Here is a 26,390-nt window from a genome sequence, read left to right on the forward strand (position 1 = left end):
TATTTTCTATTTTAATTTAAGAATAATAACTACTGCTCAACTACTTCTATCGATGGTACAAATTGACCACAAAAAATTGCCAACATTAAAATGGATATTACAGATAAAATACCATTAGATATTTAATTAAAATTACGCCCAAAATCGCATATTTTGTGTATATATGGGCTCTGCAAAAAATTACTTAAATCTCAATCTGTCACTTTTACTGACTGAGAAATATTCCGAAAATGGGGAAATTCACCAACTAACCCAACTCCTTCCCTCACTTTAGAAAAACAGAAAGCTTGATTAATAAAAAGTGATGGTTATTTCGGAAGGGCGAGGAGAAAGACGGAGTGACACTTTACATTTTGTACTATTGATTTATGGACAATTTTAACATCAGCTGCCTGTTATATGATTTTCACTGGATAAAATGTATTACTTTTTTAGAAAGGAAAACCTTGAACATTTATAATAGCATTAATATTGGGAAAATATTGTAAATCGATATTTAAATATATGCAGATATTCAGAACAAAATCTGGTGCTTCAGATTTCCAGTTTTTTTTGAATAAATTTTGCAATTTTTTTTTTTTTTTTTTTGTAAATATACATAAAAACGTTTTACTTAGTAGACAAAACCCCGCCCTTGAGTCAACAAGTGAAGATTTCCAGCCTATTACATTTTCAAAGGCAGAAAACGGGGCCACTGTTTGGATGATTTTGGTGAATAACAATCTAGATACTAGCAATGCTGGGGTGTCAAAGATCTGGCAGCAAGACTCTACTCCCTTCCATACCTCCAACACGACTCAGGATTGGCTCCAGGAAATTTCTACGACTGATTATTTAATAAAATTTGTCTCGTAGCTTCTCCAACCTTAATCCGATAGATTATTTTGTTTAAAAATACCTTGAGTCAAAGATCAACAGAGGTTCTCATACCACCAAGAAGCTTATAATCGACTCCATCGTCTTAGAATGAAGGAATTGAGATGAATTCCTAGTTTCCAGGGCCTGCATGCGGTTCAACATCTGAATTGAGGCGTTATTGAGGCTAACGTAGACTATATTGAGTGAAATATATTCTCAATGATTGTATTTGGTGTTTTTTTTTTTTTTTTTTTTTGAATAAGTCTTAAAAAATGACTATATAAATGATCAAAAGCGCCGAATTGTACTGTTATACCCTGTATTGAAAAAAAATACACCCAAAGTAGGCGGGAATTTATCATTTTGAGCGAGTTGTTAGCCCAAGAATTTTGTTTAAAGAATGATTAAAAAGAAAGACATCACCAACAGTTTTTCCTATCCTAAATTCAAAACTACTTTTTTTTCCATATGTTTCACATTTCTATTTCGGGCTGAGTCCTTCGATTTTGTAAAAAAACAAACTTGTACTTTTTTCTAATAATTTAATTTTTAAATAAATAGAATAATTAATTGTACATGCAACAAAGTTAATGGATACTCAACAGAATGAATTAAAAAGAAAAATTATTAAAAAAATCCTTGACTTGGCTCAAGTCTAATGCATCATGGAGTAACAAAATGATGTAGATCCACTTGCAAGGTTTTTTAATTGTGAACTACGACGGCGAGTCATGCGTTGATATTTCATATTTGGAGGTGCCTCAGAGATGGAGGGACTTCTTGAGTTCGGAGCACTAGCATTTCGAATTGGAACGGCCGATAATTGATCATCAGTATTCTACAAAATACCAATTGAATAAATAAACTAGTTTATAATTTGAGATCCTTAGCATGTATATTATGTATGTACTTACAATTGGCTTGCCAGTCATTTTTAAGTATTGGTTTATAGGTAGTAAATATTTTATATTCTTTATTTATATTTTTTCCCGCTTTACTCTGGAAGAACTGATTGAGAAGGATAGGATCCTTCGTATTTATACTTTAGTTTTGCTTATCTTATTTGACGAATTTAAACAAACTAAATGGCGTTGTTTTTCTCTTATCATCAAAACATGTGTCGCATTGTAATCAGATCCATCTTTTCAAACTACATACTTTGTCTTTGGACTTGTTGCAAAATTATAAGTACATATATCATACGCTTGAGGCATAATGCATAATAATAACAAAATTAAATGTTCATATTTCAGGTTTAAAAATAGCTCACTTAGGTACAACATACAAATTCACATTGTACTTGTAGTCAGCTGTCAAATTTACTGCTCCCCCTTCCCTATATAATTATTCTGAATGGTGGAGTTAAAATTAGCTCTTGTTAACCTGTGAACCATTCCCAACCATTATTATTAAATAATAGGTAAATATTTGGAGTAACTACTTTCATCTGATTGTTGTTATTTTTACGTATTTCATTTTGGAAGAACAGTTGCAAGATACAGTCAATGATGTAGGCTACCGGGGGGTCTATTGAAATTGGAGCACTTACTTATTCTTTAATAAATTAAGGTTGAGTGATTAATATATTAAAACATAAACAATTAGTTACAAACAAAAAAATCTGAACTCTTTAGCTCACGTTGAGAAAATGACACTTGAACCTGATTGACGAATTGCCATTCGCGCACTCCAAGCAGTTGGGCGTCTCCAGGACCACCTTTTTACGCCATAAGCAAATTCAACACGTTGTAGAGGAAGAAGGGCTCCTTCAAAAAGGCCAAAGTGGATCCGGAGGAGTTAAAGAATACAGCCCTGGCCAATCCCCTCAAGTCCATGAGGGCTAATTCAAGAGATCTTGGGGTTTCTTACCAGACTGAGAGCATTAAAAGAAGTGGGTGGACAGAGTCTTGTTAGGTGGGAGAGACCACTTTTGACACCAGCAATGAAATAAGCCCGCCTCCTCCATTGCAAGGCACTTTATCAGGAGTTTTGAATGAGTTTTTTGAGTTCCTTTACGCTCTTTTTTTTTTAATATCACTTTTGGCCCCCTAAAGCTCTGATGCCACCTCAACTAAACATTTGGGTGCATGTCGAGGAGAAGTTCTGCAGTGTCTGTCATTCAAATATCGAGAGCTCCTCAAAGCCACGGTCAGCCAGCACTGGGACGCCATGACAGAGTACTACATCTGCAGCAGGAGTCAGGCCTTCCACCTCCTTCTCGAATCCATCATTGCCACTAAGTGTGCCTACATTAATGACAAGAGAGCTCATACACAAATCTATTTATAGTATTCATTTTGTTGAAATTATATTTTTAGAAATAAATTATATTTTGGTGAAGTTTAAAATTCAAAATGTTCAGATTTTAATGGGCCATTCGGTACTGAATGATTTATTTTATATAATTATCAAAGTTTGAATTCAAATTATATAATAATTGATCAATCCTATGGCAGGTACAGAGATATTCAAAGTCTCTTCATTTATGGGCTGTAAGACTCGTCATTGATGTAGTCTTTCAGGAACACCCTTTCAAACCAAGTCGACAAACCAAGTCCATCTTCCAATGAAGAAAATAATTACATATGAGTACCATTGCTTTAATGTATGGACTTATTTAGGGAGACATTGGTTAAACCAATTTGATGGGACAATTGCTGATGCTCCATTAATTCGCTCTGTTGAGAGTTTATTCCTGAGGGACATCTTCCATTCTTTTTTCTTAAAGTCATAGTACTCAACGGATTGAGATGATCCCTCTCCACCGGCTACTACAATCCACTTTCTTTCGATTATGCCAATTCCAGGATATCTCATTCTAGCTTCAATCATATTTCCCAAACTAGATACAAGAGTTTGCTGTCCTTTGTTCCAAAAGATAGCCTGAATTGAAAAAAAAAAAATGTATCGTTAAATCATTTGTGTATCTATGGAGCACTTATACCTCCACAGAATTGATGGGCTGTTGATATGAATCCATTCCTCCTGCAATCAGAATTACATACTTCCTATTAAATTTTGTTGGAAAGCAGGCATGAGTGGCTCGTGGAGTTCGAATTTCTTTGACTTTCTCCCACGATTTTGTGCTTTCAAATTTGACTACATCCTTCAGCACTACAGATCTCTTTTCACTTGAAATAGTCCAACCCCCAATGATATATATATTTTTTTTAATTGTCACGGCACAGTGTCCCCACAAGGGATAGGGTAAATTTTCTTCTCTACTCCAAACCTCTGTTCTCAGATCCATTACCTATCCAAAGAAAAATATGTATAGGAAATAACTAATAAAACAATACAAATTGTTACTTGAGTATCCACCATCTCTTTCCCATGAGAAAACCCTCCTATAACATATAACTTTTCATGAAGTATCGTTATTGCTCCATACGAGAATCTACTTGGCATATAGCCTGAGATTCGCGACCATTTATTTCCATTAAATCCTCTTTTATATTTCCAACATTCATTGGAATCCACACGACTCGAGTCTACACCTCCACATAGAATCAACGAATTTGAGGATTTGTGGAAAATAATGGAGTAGCCTACCCTTTTGAAAGGAAGGTGAGCCATATATTCAATAGGGAAAATACAATTCCCGTTTGATTTTGTAATTATATCAAAAGTATTGGGTTCCCGATTCCCACCAAACATCATAAGCAAATCAAATGAGTGTTGTGTAGCATATTCATTATATTTCTTTGATATTGTAATGTTCTGTAGACTAAAGGAAGGAGAGGAGGATCTAGAAGTCATTAATATCAGAACAATAGCGATTATAATCAAGAGAAGTAACACAACTCCAGTAATAATTAGTGCTCTAACATTGTAATTTGATGTCTTTGTTGAAGCCTCAACTTCATTAGTATCATCATCTATTTGTGGAGGATTGTGTACTACTGGATTAGGATCTGTAAAATATAAAAAATAAATTGGTCATATTTTCACAAATATTAAATCCATATCTGTAACCTACCGGGTGCTGGATATTTTTTTCTACTTCGTTTCTTCCTTGTGTCTTTGGGAGGAGAATGAATTTGTGCTGTGGTTATGATTCCACTTGATTCTGTATCTACAGATTTGATGGCATCGAATTCATCAGTTCCAAGAGCATCGTTGTTCAATCGGTCCATAGATTCCTGGACCCTACTGGACATTGATTCATTCATGTCTAAATTTTGAATGGAAGGAGTTCTTCTTCCAATATCATCATGACACTTCTTCACCATTACATCTTTTAGCTCATCAATAACGAGTTTGGGTAATGGTTCATGGATTTTCTCTTCGGTTTGAGTGTTTCCATCGACTGGATCTTCGTATGATGTGGTTTTCCCCTCTTGAATATAATCTCCAATAATTTCTTCTCTCTCGTAGTTATTACTACTTTCCTTCACTGAAATGGCTCCTTTATCAACTAATGATTGATTACCATTTTTTTCCAATGGATTGGCTGCTATAATTTCACTAGATTGGTTACCATATTTCTCCTTTAAAGTGGCTCCTATATCATCAAAAGGTTGTTTACCATTTTCCTCCACTGAAGTGACTCTTATATCATCCAGAGATTGGTTAGCATTTTTCTCCACTGAAGTAGTTCTTATATCATCAATAGTTTGGTTACCATTTTCCTCCAACGGATTGGCTGGTAATACTTTATTCGCTAGATATTCCCCTTCGCTCAGTTCTGGGCTCTGATTAATATTGCTTTCAGATACTTTATGGGCTGTTAAAAGTAAACGATGACTACCTTTAACTGAGTTACGCTTTGAACTCGGACCGCTTGATATTGAGACTGCAGAGCCTCCAACGTTTGAATTCTTTTTTGTGTTATTTGAAAAATGGTTGCATATCCTTGATGTGTCACCTTAAGCAAATGACTAATGTTATTAAATCTTTGGATCAATTCGTTAATTAATTAATAATAATATTGGTCATATAATAGGTATATAATTACTTTACATTGATTATAAAAGTATATATTGAGATTTGGCACATTCCCTTGTGACATCCTCACTTTTTTGTCTTTTCTAAATTGTATTTTTATTCATTTTCTTTTAATTATTAATATCTCACTTATTGCTTAATGTAAACTAAAACATTTTGATCCCCTTTTTTCTTGCTTCATCCACAATTAAATAAACAAATCATTTTAAACCCGTCCTGACGTACAAATTGCGAAATATTACATCTGTGTAATCATTTGAGACCAATAAATAATAATTCAAAAATAATTCATATTTTAACAATAAATATATTGTTCATATCCAACTTTACTCATTAACTAGCATCCTTGTTTTTTCCCCCGGAATGGAAATATTTAAAGTACATACATTAGTTTGGTACTAAATTAATACAAAATCTGAAAAGACCCTCACCTGCTCTATATTACGATTAAATCGTGTCCCTCCCTCTCAATCCCCTGAAGTCTTTATATATATATATATAATACCTAATGAGAGCGTACTGCGTAGTACTGTCACCTATACATACCCTGGCAGACAGGCAACTGTCAGGGAGTATGTCTATTTAATTGTATTGTTAATCATCTTTTCAAGTCTCCTCCATGCTAGTGCGGTGTCAATCATTATATAAGCCAAAGAGTAATGTGCAGTCCAGTCTGGTGGCCTCCAGTCCCACATGTCAGTCCTAAAAGAAGAAATTGTTTTTTTTTCCTTTTTATAATGACTCCATGATATAACAGAATAAATTATTTAACAAAGTAAAAATAATATATTATATTATAATGAAATATGAATACTTTTTCAAGACATGTGCAATTCTTTAAGTACGTATATCATCACTCAATCCCCCCCAAACAAAAACCCTCCCACTGCTCCCTGTCAATGCATGAGAATTGTGGCAAACAATATTTTGCTTCTATATTTTTAGTAAAAATATATCTTTTACTTTTATAGTAATTTTTGAACTATTCATTATTATAACTGAACATCATTCACATCTTATGAACACCACACCACACCAAGCAAAGGCCATTTTTAATATAAATATAAATATCTTGTATTGAATATAATCACGTATTTATATACTTTGTATATAAGTATTTTTGTATATTTGTATTGAGATATATTTTATAAAGGATGTGCTAGCTCTCTCTGCCGCAAAAATGATCTTTTTTTCAAGCACAATTTTCTCTCCAACCAGTTATCAAATTTAAAACAATAAAACCAAAATCTGAAAGCTTGATGGATTCTGATTTAATTTATATAACAAAATCACCTTCAGTCTCTATACAAGGCCTCAAGCGTGAGTAGGTGTTCACCACTCCTTCTCGATTCGACTCATAATTTTGTCTTTGGTGTTGCAAGAGGATCGGTTGGTTTGTTATTCTATCCCATCCCATACAAAAAAAAATCCATCAGATTCAGATCTGGCGAGTTTGGAGGCCAAGATGAAGTCGTCAAAATTGTCTTGGAGCCATTTGAGACTTTGTCTCGAGGTGTGGGAAGGAACCGAGTCCGTAAAAGTTCTCAAACTCCCTCCTAACCTCGTAAAATAACGTCTTGCTAAGTACCAGAGTTCAATTAATTGTGATGTTGTTACTCCTGGTTTTGGACTCCAAGGAGGACTCCGTGCCTTTTCAAAATATTTGGGACCACCAATTTCCTTTTTTTCAGTAGCGGAATAGATAGCATGCTCATTCTGTATATATTTGAGCCAATATAGGCATAATTAATCCGATTCTTAATCATTTCACAATGGTTTGAAGCAAAAAAGTTTATGGCAAAAATACCGAGCACCAGTAATTACACTATCGAAAATTACTTTTTTTTTTTTTTGTCTATAAACGACATATGATGAAGTAAGTAAAATTTGATCACCTAATTAAAAATTTGGCCTAATTTTTTTTAAGTAAACTCATGTCATTCAAAAAAAAGGCCATGATTTTTTATATAATTTTTGGCTATCATTATTATTTAAAGATTATTTTAAGCGCTTGGTGTTGAAGATAGAGATAAATTATCTTATAAATAATATATTTTCATTTCTTACGTTTAAAAATTCTAAAACCGTTCTTTCATGTTCATACCTTGAATTATTTTTGCTTAAAGTTGCAAATTTGTGCCTTTTATTCCGAGACTCATAGCTTCAAGATGGACAAAGTGAGAAAGTTTAAAATATCTCATATTACAACTGAAAGTGTTAATTTAATTTTTTTAACCTCCTCAAACACACTCTATATTGTTGTCAAGTTAAGATAAGGCACCTCCAGTATTTGAACGAAATAACTCATTTTTGAATAGATCTTAAAAGAGAAGTCCATATATTAGAGTGGCATATCATGGTGTTACCTTGTTAATACAAAAATACCATATGTATTGGGTTTTTAGCTGTCGATTACCTTTTCTCGCTTGATACGTCATGGCTAGCTCATAATTTATTCTTTTTGATAAATAAACAAAATAATATGTTATTCTGTACTTATGCTCCGTTTCCAAAAGGGCAGGAATATGTTGATCCCTAGTAGTATATTTTAGTGATGTGTTGTTCGAGAACGTAACAGCTGTATTAGCCGGCTCTTTGAAGTAAACGACAGGAGCAGGTTCCCTCTTTAATCCGGATCCAGTTCAGAGTGTCTCTCCCCCGGATCGTCCGGGAAAATTATGCAGCAGATGAGGGGCGTCCTCAGGTTTTTTTTGGGGGGGTGGAAGGGGACCTTGTTTTTCATATATATGCTGGACATAGCTCCATCCATGACCATACATTATTATATCAATTTACTTTTGGAATACTAAAAATAGGTATCTGGTGCGTTATACAATGGCCTTTGAGATCTTATGACTACGGTCGACTTTGATGTTAATCTGTCTCAAGATATGATGACTAAACTTTTTGAAAATATATACCTTGATTTAGCTCCAAAATATTAGGAATTGAGTCATTCTTAGCAGTAATATGTCAAAGGGATTCTGATGATGATCGTTGCAAGTCATATTATATTTAATTTAAACATTTCAAGTCGAAACGTGAATGTGACAAACAATAAATTATAACGATAATTAATATTAAATAAAATGGCTGAAAGATAAAATACTACTTAGTTATTTTAATTTTGGTTTAAATTGTTCTGACAAAATTTCAATAATGATAAATAGTTTTAAAATTTCGAATCTACATTTTATAGTTGATACACAAGGAACAAGAAGAAGACTATTTAACCAAATTTATCTGTAACCTTTTGAGGAGAGAGACTTGAGTAACCGACAATCATCCAGATTCTTCCCACTGACGATGATTTTACTTTGAGTCATCGTAAATATTTTTTCATGTCCTCCTTTCATCACCTTTAGAAAATGTTAATTAGATTTTTGCATCATATTGCTTTCCTGAAATTGATTTTCACAAATTCTGGGTGTCTTTCAAAGGCGACTCATTCAATAAAAAGTTATTTCCCAAATCTTTCTCCTTGAACGATCTTTCAGAAAATCCGGTAAATCACATTTTTACGTGAGTCAAAAATGGCAAACACACAGATCCAAGATTCATTGCGGGATTCAATCACCAGTCACTATATTAATAGAGGTTTAGGAATTTTTAAAAATAAAAGTTTTATCTAATTACTATGAATGGGATTAAAAGGCAATATTTATATGAATATCATTTATATTTTTCCTATCAGCTCTGAAAACAATTCTTCTATTTAGCTTAAGCAGCAGTCGGTAAGGTACAACAATTTGAAAAGGAGGGGAGGCCTAATGTATGTTATTGACATATGTACATTCAATTTCAAGTTACCTTGATTATTTCTATTAAATTTTAGTAGTCATACACAAATGTATAAACAAATAATGTAAAGCTACGCTTTTAATAAAATATTAAATAAAATATTACAAAGCAATATTGTAATACAGTATTGAATATAATACGATGTTGGATTTTAATATTAAGGAATATATGTGTATATGTGATTCATTTTAAAAATTGTGAAGAAATAATATGCCAGTCTAGGTGTAGATAATGATGAATAGCAGTTGGTATGATTGACTTATTTGGATAACTACCATATGATTTCAGGTCTTTTTTCTGTTTATTTTTTGGAAAAAAGGTTGCGTATTACAATAAAGGTAAAGACGTGACTTAGATTATAAATTTAAAAAGAGATCAGATGAAAAAAAGGAAAAGCTACAAATAACAAATAGCTTAAAACATGCTTGACACTTTACACGTATGGGAACTTGTAGAAAAGTGGAGGAAAGACAGAGAGGAACATAAGTGTCAAATTAAATCCCTCAGTAGACTAGAATCCCGAATTTTACATGGTTGCTCATCAAAAAACAGTCTGCATTTGTGGAAAGGAATCCCTGGCAACAAAAAACCCCACTGAACTACCCCTGGCAAATAGGAGTTGATTTTGTGATAATCTGCTGCAATGATTCTCTTGAATGTCCTTATCTTCGAATAAAGTAATTATAATTACTTAGTACTTGATTTCATACCTCCATGAATAAAAAATTAATAGTATCTGCTTTAACATTTAGGTTGCAACTACAAAAAGTCTTGCAAGTCTTCCAAATCATATTGATACAATTCTATCAACAAAACTGAAGGAGAATAATAATGTTGATATGTTGAAAAGTATTTGTTAGTTTCCTATACAACAAAATGTAATTTGAATGATCTATTCATTGGCTCATGTTCTGTCAAATACTGCATAAAATCCCTTAGTTCATAAATTCAATCAAGATTATTTGTACGTATGTGAGTCTTTTTGCAGCTTTTCCACCATAGTTGACATAGAGAATATGAAATAAAAAAATTGCTGTTGTATCTCTGCTTGAATTTATTTTACAGACATGAAATAAATTTTTGAATTAATTATGCTTCAATAAATGTATACAAAAATTTAGAACATAATAAAAAGAAAGTGATTTATTGATGTTGAAGATTTTTTTTTTTTTTTTTTGAGGAAACTATATTTGATTTTGATAACTATAAAAACAAATATCTCTGAAATGAATGAATCATAAGAGTCTGCTCAAGAAATCTTGAGCGCCATCCCCACTCAATTAAAAATGAGGGGCACTCATTTTTCGCTCGTATTGGAGTATTTGAAAACTCTTTATGATTGAAATTAAATGCTTGAAATTTTATAAATTGTTTATTCCAAAAATGAAGAGAAATAGGGATAATAAAAAGTATTTTTTCAAAGTTTTCAGCTTTCAAACTCTGGTATCTAACCTTAAATAATTGACCACCTTTAAAAAATAATCTCTCAACGGTAGCTGAGGACAGCAGTGTATAAATCAGCAGCTAAAATATGTGCTTGATTAGATCTAACAGCAATTTTGCCAAATATACAAATTCATATTACCACATGCAAATCAGATAATATTATGTGCTAATGGATAGTGGTTCTCAAATAGGGTCTCTTGAGGTAAGTTCAAATGTTCTGTACGATTTGTGACAACCATATATAATTTGCAATAGCTTATAATAATCCAAGTAATTGGCTTAATTAAATAAGTGAGCCAAGAGATTTTTATTTGTCTTTTCAAGTTCCTAGGGCAGAAAAAGTTTGGGAATCACTGTCTTAGGAGAATTATAGTAAAAGGTTTGTGCACTATCATTCAGTTAAACCTGGTAATTAGTTAGAGATTAAACACAGGGTTCTCAAGTTTTTGAACTTAGTCTTGCGTGAGATTTTGAGATATTATGTCAGTATAATACATTAAAAAAATAAGGAAATTGTAATTTTGTCAGGAAAATTCGTTTACTACAAAAAAGAAAGATTTATCTTCCAACATAATCTCTACACACAAAGGAGATGGGAGTGTCTTTGAGGGAACTGATGTCTGAGTCTTCTTCGAGTAGACAGCTACATAAAAGGCAAACTCGTCCACCGAGGACAGGAGAAAGCCACAGATACAGCATAGAAAATTGATTCCAGTTTATCTTGAGATTTAACTTCAACTGCCTTTTCTTACAATCTTAATAATTATTCTTTAATTCTCAAATTTGTTGATGTTATCTCAAAAGACATAGAAAAAGTAAATTAAATTTATATACATGAGCGAAAATCCGAGCAATTACGTTGTAATCTAGGGGTATGATTTTAAAGACCTTTCTTTCAAAAATAGAAGATTTTGTGACACTTATAAAGGTTTTATTTGTTTATAAAATGAAATTTTTATCCAGTAATGATTTCCTAATAGAAAGAAACATGTGTCTTACTTGATGAATACTTGTCTTAGTTTCAAGTCTTTTTTTTTCTTGGAAGAAGAGGTTAGGAGATGCAATGAATATATGATCAAAATAAATTAACTATTCGATCTGCTATATTATTTTTGTATTCGTGAACAAATTTTACACAGCTCAACTTTATCAAGATTATTAAAAAGTGGAAGTAGTAAGACAATTAGACTTTATAAAGGTATTTATTTTACATAAGTAATTCAATCTCAAAGTGAACACCGTTGGTCTCCAGCATGGCCTTTATCTTAGGCCTGACGGCCTACTTCATGTATACCTTTGACATATCAACCGGAGCAGACATTTAGGACATTCACATTGGAGCTGACATAGGCTTTCCTCTTGATGGCAACCCAGATTGCATAGTCAAGAGGGTTGCATTCTAGTTAGGACGGAGGCCACATTGACCAGGGACATAAATTTGTCGAGTTTTTTTCACAGTAAGGCTTCCTCTAAAGATTCTTGTTGCTGTCCTTCAGTTTTTTCAATTTAGCAATGAGAACCCTCGAGCAGGGAACGATGCAGGAGATTTGTCTTAGCTTATTCCTGCGTCAAATTGCGCTGAAACACGATTTATTTTTACCTCCATGAAGTGACGGCTGGTGGCACGAGGGTGCTTTTACATAAAACATGGGGTGGGTGGTTGGTGAGCAAAGTGAGCGAACAGCTGGGGGAGTTGGGGATCGCTGTAAAACTTCCCAAATAAAATTTTGGATAATTGAATAATTTTAGGGTCTTTTTGAGACCTATTGAGGGAGTGAAATCCTGAAATTTATAGTGGTTTTCGTATGATAATATGCAGTAGATTTATTAGTTTAATATTTGTTTAAATTTTAATTCCTATAAATTGAAATGCATATTTCCACAAATAAATTTTGTTTACTATTGTTATTTTGACAAGTTTGTTATATTAATTTGAACAGTAACCTTTTAGTTCGGTTTCAAGATTTTAATATATAAATATAAGGAAAAATGATCTAATCTGATGTTTTGTGATTTAATAAAATATGATATTCCAATAAAACAACCAGAACTTTCTTAAATATAAGGATAATTGAATGAAATTTACATGAATTACAGAGTAGAGTATTGTGCAAAAGATGATACTTTCAAATTTTTACAATTAAATTGTATAATATGAAATTCGAGTACATGAAAATCTCCCCACGCTTGATAATTATTGAAAAAGAAAAAGAAATTGGTTAGAAATTAAGACAAAGTACTTTCATATTGCGCAGTAATAAAGATTGAAAATTCTACTGTCGGGTTGAAATTTATGTACTTTGCATTTGATTGGAAACTTTACAAGATAAAAAATGTAGGGTATCCTCTAAAAGTTTTCCCGCGTGTCATCCTTTCTCTTTCTATCTCGAAATGGAAGACAGGGACAGAGGATATTTGTATTTCAATCATCGCAATTTTTTTATAATAAGGAAATAACTTCGGTACGAAGTGAAGAGGAGAAGGATCTCTACTTTTTCGAGTTATTCAGATAATTAGGATTTCGATAGGTCGCAAAATCCTTATTATTAAAAGGTTGCGAAAATTGAATTTCAACTATCCTCTGTCGCTGTTGCCAATTTCGAGATAAAAAGAGAAAGTATGACGTGAAGGCAAACTTATACAGGATACTTTAAATCAAGACTACTAAAAACAAATGGAAGTGCGTCTTAAAACCCGGCTCACTTTTGTTCCACATGATGAGGCTGACACATTCCCCCTTTGTTTTATAAATTATAATAAAGGAAAACGTGGGTCACAAAAGTTAACTAACTTGTTTTGTCATTGCTTAATTAATAATGTTGTACATGAGTTCTGCTCCTGGATATAAACAGAGCTATGACGGCATTACAAAGGATCCGGACGTGAGCTTTCACAAATCCCCTTATAAAAGACTCCAAAAACCTACCAAAATGGTCATGCCAACAGATACGATTAACAGTTAATTAATAACTAGACACCAACGGGCAACCTCGAATTCAAGACTGCATTTTAAAGTGACTGATTTTGTCACTGAATCTTTAGATCAATCCCGTAATAAAGGAAAATCACTTCAACGAAGGTAAGCATTTCTTCCCAATGCTATGAAATTGCTTCATCTTTGCAAACCTCTGAGACGGCTCTTTCTTTGCTTAATTTCCTTTCGAATATTTTTAGAAGCACTGTCTTATGCTCTTCAAATGTAAGTACAAGAATTTATAGTTAAGAAGTATTCCTTTCAGATGTCTTCCCCTGTAATTTTAGTAATCAATAATAATTATCAATGATATATTCACAGGCGATTGAAAGATGATGCCATCCCATCAAAGTGGCAGAATCTGGCAAGCTATCTCTCATTAATATGACATTGTAGGTCATTTTAGACTATTGTGGAAAATCTCCTAACTATAAAGCTTTTTCCAGGATCTTCAATAACAAGAGAAATAGTATTTTATATTGGCGGATATATATCACAATCATTGTTAATACTCCAACGGAAAGAAAAGTCAAACTTTAAAACGGTTGTACGATTTACGATATCAGAAATGGCTTGTAGTTACCAAGAAATAGTTTGCAGTGTGCATCAATTGATGAAATCTGCCTCTGAAATAATAAAATGATTCTAGTTATTGCAAGAAAAAAAAAACAATTTTTAGTGAGTTCTTCATCGTCTTATCAATTGTATTGCCCATACCAGGAAAAATAATTAGTGAATATACATAATTGTACATGGTAATATGCTAGCATATATAGCTTGGGTATTTTGAATATTTTTAACCATTATTCTGTAAATAAATTCCCGGATTCCATTTGTGATGACTTTAAAAAAAAAAGATAACTTATAAAGGTCGTGATAATAATAAAGTCAAACTACAATTTGTTATCAAAGTTTATTCATAAATTCAATTTACTTTTCACTCCCTAAAATAATGTACAATTTATTTCGATGTATGTATAATGAAATAAGATATAAGACTTTTTTTTTCAGAATGGTGAATTTCTTTATTTGAACTAATTTGACATTGATTGATTTTACGCTTTACATTATGTATGTACAATAGCACTGTAATTGAATTGAGACGTTGTAGTAGAGCCCTTGAGGATTCCAAGAAAAACTTTCAGAAAAAATGAGTAATGTATTATCACAGATCTTTGTTCGACGAATTGTTTTTATTTTCTAATATATACATTGTAGCAGTTTGTTCTTCAACTTTCCATAATTTCGATAATGGATACTGCGGAGACGTTGTAATATAGTCTTAAAATCACCTGTACAAACGTGAATTGTTCTACAAGGTCATCTTTAGGTCGCACATCTCGATAAAACTATGGAAAAAGACAAAAACATTTTACTTTTTAAATATAGTTACTATGAAGATATTATTCGTTATTTTACAAAAAAATAATTTTGATAGATATTTTTCTAACCTAAAAAAAGTTAATTTTAATTTTTTTTTCTTATAAAATTGTTTTACGAAAAAAATTAGAGAAATAAGTAAGGAAGATTGGATAATTTGCGTATAAAATAAAATAATGTGTATGATAATTAATAATTGGAAAATAATAATTAACCCATTAAGACCAAAGTTTTAACATTTTTTCTGAATTTGAACAGCTCCTTATTTTTAAATGAAATTTTTTTTAAATAGAAAATTAATTGTAAGTCTCAAAATATACACATATTTTATCTGACTATTCCTTAACAATAATTATTAAGGTGTAAAAAGGTATGTCTAAAAATTTTACCGAAAAGACTCTTTCAATTGTTGTGCAAATAAGAATAAATTTGATAAAACCTCCGTCAGTTCGAAATGATATTTTTTAAATAGTAGACATGAACTAAGTCTACTGTACTAATGTCATATTTTATTGAAAGCGTAGCTATACATTTGTAATTCTGTTCTATCCTAGCTATTTTAGAAACAGATACCAAAACTTTACAATAAGAATCTGGTCACCCATCTATGACCTGTGTTCCTTCTCTTACATCATCCTCTTTTTGCTGATTGCTCTAACTTCAACTAAGTAAAAGGGATGGCGGGAGGGACTATTGACAAATGTATGGCTACGCCTTTAATAATATGACATGAATACAATACTTAATTCATGTCTACTATTTTATGTCATAGCGTAGCTATACATTTGTAATCCTACAAAGTTGTTTTACTCCAAACCAGTTGGAATGAAGGAACACAAATTAAATCCCAATTATTATTTACTTTACTAAATATCCATTTGCAGTACTTCGTAAACTTCGAATTTTAATACCGGCCTGTAATGAATACAATAATAGTTTATCAATATTAAATTAACTATTTCCTTATGGGAACATTATAAAACCGATGAAAAGCTCGTGATTCCTACCACTAAAAACCTTGCTTAATAACTTCCTCAACTGAACTGTCATTAGTACTTTTTAAACCTACAACATCCCCTCTTAAGTTATGAGCTTTAAAAACTTTAATATTAATACCTTTCATTTGCACGATCTCTTAGCCATTTATTAGCAGTCTGAGTTGTGAAGGGGTGGCAATTTCCCTCAAAGTCACAAGCTATTTATCTTTGAATTCTAGTCTGATTACATATTCAATTATATGTCTGACTGGATCCAGTCTCTTCTCTGAGAAAAACTTGCTAAATTAATTCCACTTCTAATATGGCCTAAATTTAAACTTTTATAGCCACAACAAGGGAAAGGGAAATAGAAAATCGCTATCTATTCTTTAGCTCGAACTTAATAAAGTTAAGGAGCTAGCTCTAGCTATACTTGCCAAAACTTTTAAAATAAGGGTATTTTTTGCCAGTATTTCATATGGTAAAACTATCTAGACATCCTGAACCTCTATACTTATTAAGGATCATTTTAACATTCTACTTATCTTGATATTTAAGTAATGGAGGATTTACATTGCATGAACCTCACAAGAATCTACCCAACAACTTATCTGACGATAACACCTCCGACCTTAATTAATTCTTTACTAAAGCCACTTTTCTTGTTGCAAGGGTGTTATTGGAAAACGTGAGATGTGATGCTTAGTAATTAATTACGACGTTCTCTCACATGTTAAAGGGAGATAAACCCTCTCCTAAATAAAACTGATAAGAATGTTTAAAACCCCGATGTGTAAGTCCTCGTGGTTGAGGATCGAATATTAGAAAAAATGATATTAAAAGCCTTAGAATCGAAACCTTGATTTAATAAAGGTCCCTCTAAATCAACCATGCTAATATAATTCCTATTTGTGCGAGGTTCTTAGTGTCTAGGCACGAGAGAATTCTCCTCGCTGCCCTCAATCATACTGACTCCCTCAATACCTCCTGCACTGTGTGAACCATTTTGTCCCTGTTCATTAGGGGGTTATCAGAATTGCTGGGGAGTAATTTTGTTTTTCCCATCTGCTTGTAACTCTCGGAAGCATTGGAACTGGAGGGAAGAAGTTAATCTTTTTCTTCCACATAATGAAATACGCATTTAAGGCCTGTGCTTGATCGTCTCTCATCAAAGATACGTTATTTGACTTTGCGTGGAAATCTCTTGAGAAGAAGAAATCCACCTCGGATTGGAACAATGGGAGGTTATTTGGTTAAATAATTCTTCTTTCAATCCGAACTCCCAAGTGTGAAGAGACTGCATTGATAAAAAGTCCGCTTGCGTGTTCTTTTTTGAAAGGAATCCAGACAAAATCTGCCCCAAATCATCTTTTCCTCAAACGCTTCCATGTTCTTAATGCAATATCGTTTAGACATTTCACCTTGGCATCACCCTTCTTTAAAAAGAGTAGTTGTATTATCCACATGAACTAATATCTATGAGTGATATGAAATCGAAATAACACTTTCTCTACAGATTACATTCTGAGCTCGTTAATATGAAGACCTCGATCATTCCCTGTCCACCAACTCTGTTCAAAGGAGCTGTATGATAATGAAATGCCATAACCTGGTAAGGAAGCATCCGTCAAAACTTCCAGCGTTGGATTAGATTTTTCACACTGATGAACAGGCTATTCTTAGTTCTTCCCACTTGAATTTCTGGATTGAAAGGGTCATCAAAATTTCCTTTTTTTTTTATTTAGCTGAAGGTTTGTCTGAAAGAGTGGGGGTAGCCTAAAGCTGGTCTCACACTCCCAATTTACCCAGTTATTTGTTGAAGCTCTCGGAACTACAACCATCTCCTTTAGTGAAATTTAGCAACAAGATCTCGGATCTTTTGTGAAGTAATTTGTTGAATGTCTCAGACCAACAAACCTTGCCTTTGGCGTAATTTAGCAACAAGATCTTGGATCTTGTTGCTAAATTATTTGTTGAAGGTCCTGGACCGACAACCATCGCCTTAGGAGGAATTAAGTAGCAAGATCTCAGATCTTTCGCACAGTTATTTGTTGAAGTTCTCGGAACTTCAACCTTCTCCGGTGGAGGAATTTAGCAGCAAGATCATGGATCTATTACGCTTTTTCCTCAAGAAGGGTAAGAGTCATAGACACATAGTACCATAACAACCCAAGATGAATAAGCTGTGGAGTCTGTTTCTAAAATAGCTAGGATAGAACGGAATTACAAATGTATAGGTACGCTATGACATAAAAAATTTGATTTTCAAGTCTTGCATTTTTTAACTTGCTCTTATAAATATAACGACATATTTAAAGTACTTCATATCTAAAAAGAAAAAAGTATTATCCCGATCATCATAAGCGTACTTTGCAAAAAAAAAAAAAAAAGGTACAAATAAGTGACATATTCATGGAAATATTACATGTTTAAATAATATAAATAGCCATGTAGAAAAATCTACACTTCGGTCTTAATGTGTGGTTTATTTAAATCTTTTTTGACGAATTATAGAACTTCAATCTCCTTCCAAACATTGCATTGGGTTTCATTTATAGCAGGGCTTTACAGAGAAACAAAATTTCATATAGGTTATTTTCTTACCATAAAACACCTTTTTCGAACCAACTGTAATCGAAATTCAAAAAAGTTGGAAAACAAACCGCTCTAATGTGCACATTTATGAACGAAATTCAAAATGAGTAGTTGTCGGGGTCCTCTATTCAAGGTTATCTACCATGCTCGTACCTCTCGGATGAGCCTCCTCATTTTTACCACAAATAATAACTCCATTGAAGAGTCTCTCCATTCCACATCGAATATCCTTTTCAAGATGAACCGTAAATAGGGGTATGAGAATAATAAAGAGGAATCCCACCGTGTATTTGACGATGAGAAACGTAAAGTAATTCTCTGTGAAGTAGGCCTCTGATAAAAACATGTGGATAGGATATGTAAAGAGGAAAATGAAGGAAAAGACAGAGATGAGGAGCCAACCAGGTCCTTTTTGACTAAAGTCTGTCCGCTGTGTCTCTTCGTTTCCGGTGTCAAAATGAGTGCAAGATTTGCAAATAAAGCGTCCAATGAGAGCAAAAATACCCTACAAAGAGAAAAAGGGGATCATAAATAGGAATCTAGATTTGCATTTTATATATTTTTTAAATATACATGTTCCAATAAATCATACACTCAAAAAAAAAACTAGACTAAAAAATTATCATTTTTTGGTGTATAACATGACATTAAAATAAAATTTATCTATGTCTCCTACTAAATAAATAAAAAACATTTAAAATTTATGAAGGGTAATATTGAAGAGCATATAAAGTTTAAATAATTAAAACAAATAATTAAAATAATAAATATAATTTAGGCTCTTAAAGAATGATTTTTTTACAAAAAAAAAAAAGGAAAAAAGAAAAAAACCTTTTTCTGTGCATTGATGGCGTTTTATATCAACTCTTAATTTCTTCCTCTACTTCACTATCTAAATTTCCTAATTTGTATCAATTACCAGGTGATTGATTGAAATCTGAACTATTACTAATTCAATAATTAATTAAGGTGGAGTGGTTGAAAGTAATAAGTATTTTGATATATTCGAGTATAAACAATCAATTACAAAACAAATCAAACCTGCTTACGTACAAGTCGAGAAAATGACACTTGAATGTGACCGACGAATTTCCATTCGTGTACTACAAGCAGTTGGGTATCTCCAGGAACACCAACTACTCCGTTAGCAAGTTCGAAACTTTGGTAGGAAGAAGTACTCTGTCAAAAGGCCAAACTGGGCCCACAGGAGTTAAGGAAAGCACCCCAAGACAATCCCTTCAAGTCCATGGAGGCCATGCAAGAGGTCTTGGGGTTTGACACCAGACTATCCAGAGAGCTATAAAAAAGTTTGTGAAAAAAGCCTTTTGAGAGTGGAGAGGCCACTTTTAACACTAGCAATGAAAGAAAACCATCTCCTCCGTTACAGTCCTCTTTTGAATGAGTCTTTTGAACTCTTTTTTGATACTATTGACTCCCCTATAACCCTAATGCCAACCCTCTTGACTACACCTTTTGTGTGCCTATCTAGGAGAAGGCCTACTGTGTCCGTCATCAAGACACCAATACCTCCAAAACCACTGCCAGTCAGCACTGGGACGCCAGACAGAGGAATACACCCAAATTGTGTGCCAGGCCTTCCACCGCCGCGTGGAATCCATCTTTGCCCCTAATGGTGGCGTCATTAATTATTAAGAGAGCTCCAATGCACATTTATTTATAGTATTATTTTTGTAATTATAACGTTAATTAGTTAAATATATCTTGTTGAAGTTTAAAATACAAAATGTTCAGATTTTAATGGATCACTCGGTATAGGAATACAAAAATATTTACTGCAATCGTTACACAAGCAAAAAGAGCATAATGTTCATTTCATGCTGAGAAAAGTTCCACCCAGAGACAGTAAGGAGAATGATTATAAAAATATTATTATTAAAAGTGAAAATTAGAATATAGCTTAATTTGATATACTGGTTGTAGTATAAAAAGTCAGATTCTTTTTTGAATAGATGGGTTTTTGTAATGTGTATCTGGTGTTGTAAAAGTGTAATTTGGCTTATCCTGGATGGTGTTGGGAAAATAAGTGGCCTTATCTTAAATTGACAACGATATAGAGCATTATTGGAGAACCTCTCTTTATAAATTAAAGTTCATACTTTCAACTATCAAATGCAATACTTTTAAGCTTTTTGAATCTGTTAGTCTTGTAGCTATGCGCCTCTGAACAAAAAGGACATATTACCCACTTTAAACAAAGATAACTAGAGTCAAAAGTATGATACAGATATTTTAAAAAAGGTTTTGGAATTTTGTAACATTCAGCTTTAAAATATATAAACATAATTTATCCTTATCTTGAACACCGAGGGCCTATCAAAAAAATATTTGGCCTTTTTTTGAATGTCACAAGGCTATGAGAGAAAAAATAAGGCTATATTTTGAATCAAGGGATCAAATCTATTGAATAGAGCATATACTGTTTTTGTACCTTTTCGCTGTCGGACAGTGTTATTAATTAAACAGCTGAATTACTTTAAACTGACCGTATCTTTTGTCCTTTTTTTCTAAAACAGGATTTATCCTTGCTGTGTACTTAACTTATGGTTGGGATGGATGCAAGATTTGTGAGTTTGTATCCCAGCATTCCTATCAGGTACTTCTAAATCATTCTATCAGCTATTTACTATTAGAAATAATAAATAATGCATACTCTTTGGAGATAAACAAAAGGTTCCTCAATTCTACTGCGAGTCCAACAAGGTTTTCAATGTGTCTAATAATTAATAAGAATTAGTCAAGTTTGTCTGCTTAGCAGTCTTGTAATTCTAGCGGTTCAAGTAATTCTGCTACTTGAATTGCTAGAACCGGTACCGACAAAGTCGAACCGAGACCACAATATATTGTTTATCAGTCTCGGTTCTTGTGCTTTCGTTCCTATATAAAATGAAATATATTTTATAAAAAATAAATTAGCCAAGTATAAGGTAGCTGCAGACCTGTTTTTATGGGATATCATTTCCTGGGGCAGAATTTGTTTTAAGTGCATGTTACCGAACTGATCATTTATTAAAAAGAACCGAGACAGAAGACCGAAACCGTTGAAATGAAAGAGCCAAGACTGGGAACGATAGAACTTCTGAATCTGAACTGGGCAAAACCTTGGAATTAGTTTGATAATAATTAAAAGTTGGCAGCAAGGAAAATACGGAAGGCTAGCTACTTTAGGTTTTTTCGAAATTTTTATTTTCTCGTTAGTTAGTCAATTTTGAGATGAGATAAAAAAGTATATCATTGATATAGCACGGATATGGGCAGATCTATTACGATGTCAACCCTCAAATCTACTCCGAGTCCAACAAGGACTTACACTTATACCTCCAAAACAAATCCTCTCAGTTACTATTTGTCTTTCATGCACAAGTGATTATTTTATATTTGATGCTGTCTCTTCAAGAATAAAAGAATAATTATGACGTGGTGAGGTAGAAAACAAAAACAAACATTAAAAGCCATTACCATTATAATATGTACTACTTTCATCTATGATAATAACGGATAAAAACGACTGAAGAAAAATTGAAAATCAACTCTATGAGAGGAGAGTTAAAGAGGATATGCTTCTAGATGAAAATAATCACATCCGGCAGTATGTTAAAAAAAAAAAAAAAAAAAAACTTGAAAATTAATATCGTCATGCTGATAATTAAAACAATATGTTTAGGAGGAGAGCAGCTGCGCTATAATGGTCTTTCATTAAATCTGCTGCAAGGAGCTAAGAGAGTAAATAAGCAATAACCTCACTCTGTATCTTGCAATGATATGGACAGGAGTTACTCCGGTACGTGGAGGTCATTGAGGTAGGGGTATTTCCCTAATTGAAGGCATATTATGCTAAGGGCTATTATTTTTTCGACCATGACTCTGCTCCCGCCCATAATGGGGGGAAAATTAAAAGTTGAATGAAGACAACTTGGCAAATTTATGACCCTGGTCAATGTGGCCTCCGCCCTCATCCGTCTGCGACCCTCTTAACTAAGGGATCTGAAGCGCCATCGAGAAAATGGAATTTGAGTTTTGTCAGGCTTTTCATAATTTAGGTATTTCCGGGTAGTTGGACTAGTTTTCAGAAAATGATCGACTTTATTAAAGTAGAGTTCCAGTAATACACCAACCAACACTATTAGGTAGAGGGAGCGGGGATCAAATTGTCGCCAAAATATTTTTCTACAAAAAACAACACAAAATATACATTTTTAACTTTTTTATTGAAAATCAAAACTATGACGAGCATATAGGTATAGAGTAGCCATTCATTCGATATAATCACCGTCGGCATCAATAACAGCCTCAATACGGCCTCTGAACCGGCTGCAGGCTCTTCTGACCTTCTCATTGTCCATGTTGCCGAATACCTCCTTGATGGAGTCCATCAGGTTGGCCTTGGTGCTATGGGGATGTCTGTTGGTATGTCTCTCGACATAGCCCCAGACAAAATAGTCCAAAGGATTAAGGTTGGGAGAGTTAGGAGGCCACAAATCCTTGGTTACGACGTCATAACAGTTCTCAGTTAACCACTGCATGGAGATTTTGGACACATGGAAGGGTGCTGAGTCCTGTTGCCACACCCAGGGCCTGTCTCATGGCAGCCCAGATCCCTCGTCATGGCCTTCATGAACCTGGTAGGGTCATCCTCAACCATCTTCTTCACCTTGTCGACAAAGTTGGTGTCCCTGACCTTCCTGTCGGCGCCCTCCTCCTTGGGTGCCCTCTTTATGGTGGCATCAACATCCCAGGTGTCCTCTAGCTTCTTACGGATACGCTGAAAAGTCCGTAAATTCACTCCTAAGGTTGAAGCAATCGTTGAATTGGACATTTCACCTCCATTATTAACCAATGCCATGACTACGGTGGACCTCGAAAGCTCCTCGTTCCACTTATAGCTATTTATCTCCTCATATGATGACCGCATGATGCTAACTGAACTACGGATCGTCAGCTGACGAGAATAGCTTTCCTATTTGGTAACCAGTTTTTTATTTGATAATGTCGTCTTCAAGTTATCAAGGTTTAAAGAGCGGGGAAAATTTGATCCCCGCTCCCTGTATATGAATAATGAATATACATGCGCCTATATAAATTCTCATTTGGGAATTCATTTTACTCCATATTGGAGAAGGTATAATAATCAAAATATTTATTAATCTATTAACTGTGTTCTACATCATTTTTTCAAGTCTCTATAGAAATCAAAAGTTTTTGTATATATAAATTATAATTGTTGTATATCTCATTTTAATTATTAATAAATATTATGAAAGAGAGGGGATCAGACTTCAAATTGATTGTGTTCTTTTTGTATACAAAAAATTATGTTAGAAAATTGTGAACCCCGATTTTTTATCCAACAATTTCTCCAAACATATTATTGTATTTTCGTATAGTATAATCTAGAACTGGGAACTCGGAGTAGAGTGCAATAAAAGTCTTAAATATTTCTGGCCAAAATCCTGGTCAAAATCCTAGTCAAAATGTTATAGACTGAATCAGGACTCGTTTTTCAAAGAAACTATCGAACCACAGTGAAAACTTCAGGTTACCTCATACGATTCACTATTCTATACTTTAATATTCTAAATACTTCAAAAACTAAGATGCTAATTTAATAAGATGAAGCAAAATATTTATTTAAGGAATTCAAGTCTAATTTCATTTTCACACGTTTTAAAATAAATATCAGTAGTAACTATTATTTTAGATGTATTTTTACTATGTTAGTATACTACTAATATCAGTTGGCAGCCTGTTTATTCTAGAATAGGCTTTCCCAACCTTTCCCCTCCTCCCCCTAAAAAAAAAAAAAAAAAAAGATATTATAATCCTGTGGACACCCCTTGTCATATCCCCCTTTAACGTATTGAAACATAACTATGTACCTCTAAATTAAAAAACAAACAAGTAAAATAACCCAATTCTATTCGTTTTTTCCTTTGTGAATTATAATGATAATTTCGTTTTTACGCATTCAATTTAATTATCTATCTACAAGATTATAACTTAAATTCTCTAACAGATCTATAATGAGAATAATCGACTTAATCCTTCATATATTAAATTTATTATCTTTAAAGTGTGACTAATCATAATAAATGCCTTTACTCAATTTAGCCACTTTTTGAAGCAATAATCTTTCTCAATCTTCTCGGAACAGTTTTTACACAGGCACAAACAGTATTTAGTGAAATAACATTCCGTTCTTTCACCAATATTAATTCAATGAATTAATATTTTGATGATCCATTTGGCAGGGTTTTTCTTCAAGTAATGACCAAAGTGAAAAATAAAAGGGATTTATATCTGGGCTTGGAGATACCGGGCCGTGCAAAATTATTTACCGATGATGTAAATATACTTTTTAAGAGGTTTGGTGTTTCGTATTTTTACAGTTAAAATAAACAAAAATCCTTTCTGTGAGAGCGTAACAACTTCCACACGTGAGACCATGTCCAATCAGGAAACAAAGAGGATCGAAATTGCAGCCCTCCTCCGCGCGGGAGTGCCTCATAACAACATTAAGGAACAGGTTGGGGCCTTGTTGAAGACAATTTACAACGTTTCCAAGCCCTTGGAGGCTGGGGGTGATCTCAAGCATTCCCCTGGGGCTGGCAGGAAGCCCACTGTCTCAACAAGGCAAGTAAAGGCAGTGTTCAAGAGGACTCCCAACAGGTCCATTGCCGACATGGCCAGAAAGATGGGAACGTCGGGATCAACTGTTTCAAGGGCATTGAAAAGGGCTGGAGGAAAGTCCCTGAGGCGTAATGAACGCCCTCTGCCTACTGAACGTCAGCGAGAAGTCAGACTTGAGCGTGCCAGAAAATCTTGAATGATATCAAAAGCTCATCTGGACGCATCATCATTTTTTCAGATGAGAAAACTTTTACGGTCGATCCTGTTTTCAACAGGCGAAATGACCGTGTTGTGACCTTTGGAGATGTGCAAGATAAGCACCGCTATGTGGCAACAACAAAGCACCCTGCTTCGGTGAAGATATTGGGTCTTGTGGCCTCCAACGAGAAGGCCATGAAGCCAAGGTCCTTCCGTGGATCAAATTCATAGTCGGCAACTCTGTTTGGGGTTTTCAACAAGATGGAGCACCCGCCACGCTTCTAAGAAAGCTCAGGAGTGGCTCAAGGACAACATGAACTTTTTGTCCAAGGACTACTGGCCCCCAGAGCCCAGACCTGAACCCACTAGACTTCTCTATCTAGGCGCACGTGGAAACCAAGGCCTGCAAAAAACGACACAAGAACATAAATGCCTCAAAGGCTACTGTCAACAAGGCCTGGGCCTCCATGGACGCTGATTACATCCAGCAAGTATGTGGCAGCTTCAGACGTCGCCTGACCAGTGTCATTGAGTCAAATGGTGGCTACCTTGATTGAATTTGATCACAA

The 26,390-nt window shown here is 33.7% G+C and overlaps 2 protein-coding genes and 1 long non-coding RNA gene across 7 annotated transcripts in view; all 3 read right to left on the reverse strand.

Annotated features, from left to right (window-relative positions):
* Nucleotides 1–1,380: 1,380 nt before the first annotated feature.
* LOC121117974 (uncharacterized) lies at nucleotides 1,381–2,058 on the reverse strand. Its single transcript, XR_005864288.2, has 2 exons — nucleotides 1,773–2,058; nucleotides 1,381–1,696 (listed from the first exon to the last, which is right to left on the reverse strand). It is a non-coding gene; the product is annotated as an uncharacterized lncRNA (long non-coding RNA).
* Nucleotides 2,059–3,194: 1,136 nt separating this feature from the next.
* LOC121118384 (uncharacterized) lies at nucleotides 3,195–5,960 on the reverse strand. 5 transcript variants are annotated; one of them, XM_040712954.2, is made up of 6 exons: nucleotides 5,816–5,960; nucleotides 5,609–5,725; nucleotides 4,838–5,552; nucleotides 4,168–4,772; nucleotides 3,803–4,111; nucleotides 3,195–3,741 (listed from the first exon to the last, which is right to left on the reverse strand). In XM_040712954.2, the coding sequence occupies exons 1-6, from the start codon at nucleotides 5,867–5,869 to the stop codon at nucleotides 3,472–3,474; spliced, it is 2,070 nt and encodes a 689-aa protein (XP_040568888.1). In that variant the 5' UTR covers nucleotides 5,870–5,960; the 3' UTR covers nucleotides 3,195–3,471. The 5 variants fall into 5 exon arrangements, with proteins under 5 accessions (XP_040568888.1, XP_040568890.1, XP_040568889.1 ...); XM_040712956.2 differs by having other exon boundaries at nucleotides 5,821–5,959; XM_040712955.2 differs by having other exon boundaries at nucleotides 5,609–5,738; nucleotides 5,816–5,950.
* A 9,065-nt stretch (nucleotides 5,961–15,025) lies between these two features.
* LOC121118473 (uncharacterized) overlaps nucleotides 15,026–26,390 on the reverse strand; it is a 113,669-nt gene continuing 102,304 nt past the window's right edge. The window contains exons 3-4 of the mRNA XM_040713054.2: nucleotides 18,988–19,483; nucleotides 15,026–15,375 (exon numbers count right to left, since the gene is read on the reverse strand). Coding sequence (XP_040568988.1) covers nucleotides 19,103–19,483 — 381 coding nt within the window. The 3' untranslated portion in view covers nucleotides 15,026–15,375; nucleotides 18,988–19,102. The remainder of the gene's footprint in view (nucleotides 15,376–18,987; nucleotides 19,484–26,390) is intronic.

The sequence above is a fragment of the Lepeophtheirus salmonis genome, chromosome 5 (genome assembly GCF_016086655.4).
Source record: "Lepeophtheirus salmonis chromosome 5, UVic_Lsal_1.4, whole genome shotgun sequence".
Taxonomy (NCBI): domain Eukaryota; kingdom Metazoa; phylum Arthropoda; class Copepoda; order Siphonostomatoida; family Caligidae; genus Lepeophtheirus; species Lepeophtheirus salmonis.

Bases quoted from the DNA above. Each gene is read 5' to 3' on its own strand.
- LOC121118384 (XM_040712953.2), bottom strand. From the start codon at position 5,869: ATGTCACAAGGGAATGTGCCAAATCTCAATATATACTTTTATAATCAA. The intron at 5,726-5,820 runs GTAAAGTAATTA...CATTTGCTTAAG, and splicing joins TATATACTTTTATAATCAAT to GTGACACATCAAGGATATGC. The intron at 3,742-3,802 runs GTATAAGTGCTC...TTTTCAATTCAG, and splicing joins AGCCCATCAATTCTGTGGAG to GCTATCTTTTGGAACAAAGG.